This window comes from Xenopus tropicalis, chromosome 1 (genome assembly GCF_000004195.4).
Source record: "Xenopus tropicalis strain Nigerian chromosome 1, UCB_Xtro_10.0, whole genome shotgun sequence".
Lineage (NCBI taxonomy): Eukaryota > Metazoa > Chordata > Amphibia > Anura > Pipidae > Xenopus > Xenopus tropicalis.
The window spans coordinates 5,393,004-5,397,619 of NC_030677.2; the positions used below are offsets into that span (position 1 = coordinate 5,393,004).

Sequence of the window (4,616 nt, forward strand, 5' to 3'; positions counted from 1 at the left end):
TTGGGGGTACTCATACGTTTCCGCAAAGATCCTATTGCCTTTATAGCAGACATCCAGCAAATGTTCCACAGCTTTCTTGTGAGAGAAGATCATAGGAACTTCTTGAGATTCTTCTGGTTCAGAGACAACGATCCAGCAAAAGATGTCCTAGAGTTCCGCATGAAAGTTCATGTGTTTGGAAACAGCCCTTCCCCTGCAGTGGCCATATATGGGCTCAGACGGTCTGCCCAGGAAGGAGAAGTTGACTATGGCAGAGATGTCACACAAGAAAGAGACTTTTATGTAGATGATGGTCTGAAGTCATCACCCTCTGAGGAGACAGCAATCAGTCTGCTTAAGAGAACACAAGACATGCTAGCCTGTTCCAACCTCAGACTGCACAAACTAGCCTCCAACAGCATAGAGGTAATGAAAGCCTTCCCTTCCCAAGACCATGCTAATGATTTAAGAGACCTAGATTTGGGTACAGACACTTTACCTGTACAACGCAGCCTTGGCCTAAACTGGGACTTGAAATCTGACACATTTACATTTCAAGTGAACAAGGATGAGAAACCCTTCACTCGCAGAGGAGTCTTATCTACAGTAAATAGTTTGTATGACCCTCTAGGATTTGCAGCTCCAGTAACTGTTCAAGGCAAAGCTCTACTACGAGAACTAACAGTGGAATCTTGTGACTGGGATTCCCCTCTCCCAGCAGCAAAGGAACAAGTCTGGATAGAATGGAGAGACTCTTTAGGAGCATTGTCTAGCATTCAAATTCCAAGGCAATACACTTGTACTCCTGCTGCAGGAATAAAAGAAAGGAAGCTTTGTATATTTTCTGATGCTTCAATCAAAGCGATAGCTGCCGTTGCTTACCTTAAGACTGTAGATTGCAAAGGACAGTGCCACATTGGATTTGTTATGGGTAAAGCAAAACTAACTCCACTACCTGAGCACACTATACCCAGAATGGAGCTGTGTGCAGCTGTGCTAGCAGTGGAAATGGCTGAACTCATCACTTCAGAAATTGATCTTCAACTAAGTGAGGCTGAATTCTACACAGATAGCAAGGTAGTGTTGGGCTACATCTGCAATGAGACCAGACGATTCTATGTCTATGTGAGTAACAGAATTCTGCGCATACGGAGATCAACACACCCAAAACAATGGCATTATGTACCTTCAGAGAAAAATCCAGCAGATCATGCAACAAGAGCTGTTCCCGCAGCTTGTTTAAAACAAACCTCCTGGTTTACAGGGCCTTCTTTCCTGTATTCAGCTGAACAGAACGACCCTGCTGATGTGTATGAACTAATTGATACAACATCTGATCCAGAGATCCGTCCACAAGTGTCTACACTCTACACTGATACTTCAAGTATGCACCTTGGGTCTCATCGCTTCAAGAGGTTCTCCACTTGGAAGTCTCTAGTCAGATCTATTACCTGTCTGCTTCATATAGTGAAGTTCTTCAAGAAGGGTTTCCCTTCAACATCCAACTGCAAAGGCTCCAATTTCCAAAGACAGTGTGTTAAAGAAGCTTGACCCATTTATTGATGAAAATGGCTTATTGAGAGTTGGCGGTCGCATCATGAAAGCTACACTTGAACAAAAGGAGAAGAACCCACTGATAATTCCCAGCAATCATCACATTGCATCTTTACTTGTTCTACATTATCACCAACAGACAAGGCACCAAGGACGTCTGTTTACAGAAGGTGCCCTGCGTGCAGCAGGATTCTGGATAGTTGGAGCAAAGAAACTTGTAAGTAGTGTTATCTTTAAATGTGTCACTTGCAGAAAACTTCGTGGCATGTTTCAGACTCAGAAAATGGCTAATCTGCCAGCAGACAGACTTAGTATTGAACCTCCATTTACAAATGTTGGCCTTGATGTATTTGGCCCCTGGTCTGTGACTTCATGCCATACTAGAGGGGGTCAGGCTAATGGGAAACACTGGGCAGTAATGTTTACTTGTTTGAGTATCCGGGCAGTACACATAGAGGTTATTAAATCCATGGATACTTCCAGTTTTGTCAATGCTCTCAGGAGATTCATATCAATTCGAGGCCCAGTGAAAAGCATTTACTCTGATAGAGGGACTAATTTTGTGGGAGCCTGTAAAGAGCTAAACATTCCCTCAAACATTGACAAAAATCTTGTTGAAAGATACTTGTCTGACCAAGGTTGTGCATGGACATTCAACCCTCCTCATTCTTCCCACATGGGAGGTGCTTGGGAAAGGATGATAGAAATAGCTCACAGAATTCTTGATTCCATGTTCTTACAGGAAGGGTCAACAAGGCTTACTCATGAGACTCTCACTACTTTCATGGCAGAAGTAGCAGCCATTATGAATGCCAGACCTTTTACCTCTGTATCTAATGACCCTGAGGATCCCTTCATACTTACTCCATCCACCTTGCTTACTCAAAAGGTCAGTACCATCAAAGCTCCTCCTGGTGAGTTTGATACCAAAGACTTATATAAGCGCCAGTGGAGACAAGTTCAAAGTCTTGCTAATACCTTTTGGGACAAATGGAAGAAGCAGTACATCTTCACCTTACAGTCTAGGAATAAGTGGCAGTCTGACAAACAGAACATTGAACCTGGCAACATTGTTCTCATGAAAGACTCTCAGATCAAGAGAAATGAGTGGCCTCTAGGACTTATCACCAGAGTTTTCCCAAGTGAGGATGGGAAAGTCCGGAAAGTAGAGGTCAAGGTTGTAAGGCAGAATGAGACTAAACTTTTCCTTAGACCTATATCTGAACTAATCCTATTGCTTTCTTCCACAGAATTTTCAAATGGGTGATATCTTACAATATCAGATGGGGAGTGTTATGCCTCCAGCACTGTTTTACTGTTTTATTGCACCACCTTGTGGTTTCTTGAGGTATATGTTTTGATTGTTTAAAGAAATGTCCTTTTCAGCCTACCGTACTTTACCATGTGACCATGGGTAATACAGGAAAAGGTTTAGTATAGCTGCCATCTTAGCAGCATTAACAGTGTGATAGCAATCCTGCATAATCCTACCCAATCCAGCCCTGTGGAAGCATCGTTGGTAGGTATCATCCATCCCTAGCCCCTAGGTTATTAATACAAACATATATCTTCCATGTTTATACCTTAATGTGGGTTCATAATTGTTTATGTGCAGTTATATCATGGCACATCTGTTCTTGCCCAGGCATCTAGGCCTTACCCCCCACTCAGATGCCTCTCATCCTTTATGTGTTTGTACATATATAAACCATAATGTTTTGTTTACTGTATTTGTCTACTGTATAGTAAATGCTGCATATTTCTCTTTCCCCAGTTTCACACCTTCCCCTTATTAATAAACTGAAGCCTACCAACCTGTCTCAGTGAGTTGATGAAGGGAGGAGTTTATCTGTATGTCGAACTACACACTGCCCCAGGGTAATACGTAGGGAGGACAGAACAATTACATATAGGCAGTTCTGTTTCAGCTAAATATGCATTGTATCCTCTAGCAAATAGAGTTAGAAATTAAACAAATAATTACACATAATGTACAAATATCATAAAATACTCAATGATTACATATTATGATTATTTATTTATTATTTCCCAATAAACATTGTTTTGAGTTCATCTCTGGTTTGAATAAAATAATGTAACATTTGGGTAGGAATATACAGAAGAGAAGGCCACAGGATGAAGAGATGATGGCAAATATTTCCACTGCCACCATGTATTTGCCTTTGGTGCTCAGATAGGCCGGGATCATTGTGATCCAAACACTGCAGAAGAGCAGCATGCTGAAAGTGATGTACTTGGCCTCATTAAAACTGTCCGGTAAGCTCCGAGCCAAGAAAGCTACAATGAAGCTCACAGATGCCAACAGTCCCATGTAGGAGAGGACAATATAGAAGGCAATGGCTGAGCCCTCATTGCACTGAATGATGATGTGTCCAGGTTCAGAAAGGAAGTTTAGCTCCAAAAATGGAGGAGAAATGGTCAACCAGATAACACTAATTAGTATTTGGATAATTGAACAAAAAAGAACAATACAGTAGGCCACCTTGACTCCAACCCATTTTCTCCAGGGACTCCCAGGCTTAGTGGCTTTAAAAGCAAAGCAAACCATGATAGTCTTGGCCAGGACACAAGACACAGCTATGGAGAAGGTGATCCCAAAGGAGGTTTGCCGGAGCATGCAGGTTATATCCACAGGGCGACCGAGGAACAGAAACACAGAGAGGAAGCTCAGCTTGATGGAGACAAGGAGAATAAAGCTCAGAGTGTGATTATTGGCTCTCACTACTGGGGTGTCTCGGAATGAAATAAAGATTCCCAGTATAACTGCTGCTATTATAAAAAACACCAGAGAGTGGACAATAAAGACCAGAGTAAGAGAATCATCATATGACAGAAACTGAAGTTGCTTCTCAATACACACAGTTTTCTCTGGGTTGGGCCATTCATAGTCCCCACATTTTAGACAATTATCCATATCTGCAAGAAAAAAAATAAATCTGTCAGCATGTAATACTAATATTGTGAGTAAGAACAATATTGGAATACTGTACATATCATTTACTTCAATATGAAATTAATATGCATTAGTTGTATAATTGTTGTGGCAACACCTCACAACACCA

General features: G+C 41.6%; 1 protein-coding gene across 1 annotated transcript; it reads right to left on the reverse strand.

The window, feature by feature from the left end:
* Nucleotides 1-3,766: 3,766 nt before the first annotated feature.
* On the reverse strand, nucleotides 3,767-4,279 carry LOC101733973 (vomeronasal type-2 receptor 26; the record flags this gene model as incomplete). Its single annotated transcript, XM_031895072.1, has 1 exon — nucleotides 3,767-4,279. A coding segment is annotated over one exon (513 nt), but the record flags the coding sequence as incomplete, so codon positions are not given.
* Between the last annotated feature and the right edge of the window lie 337 nt (nucleotides 4,280-4,616).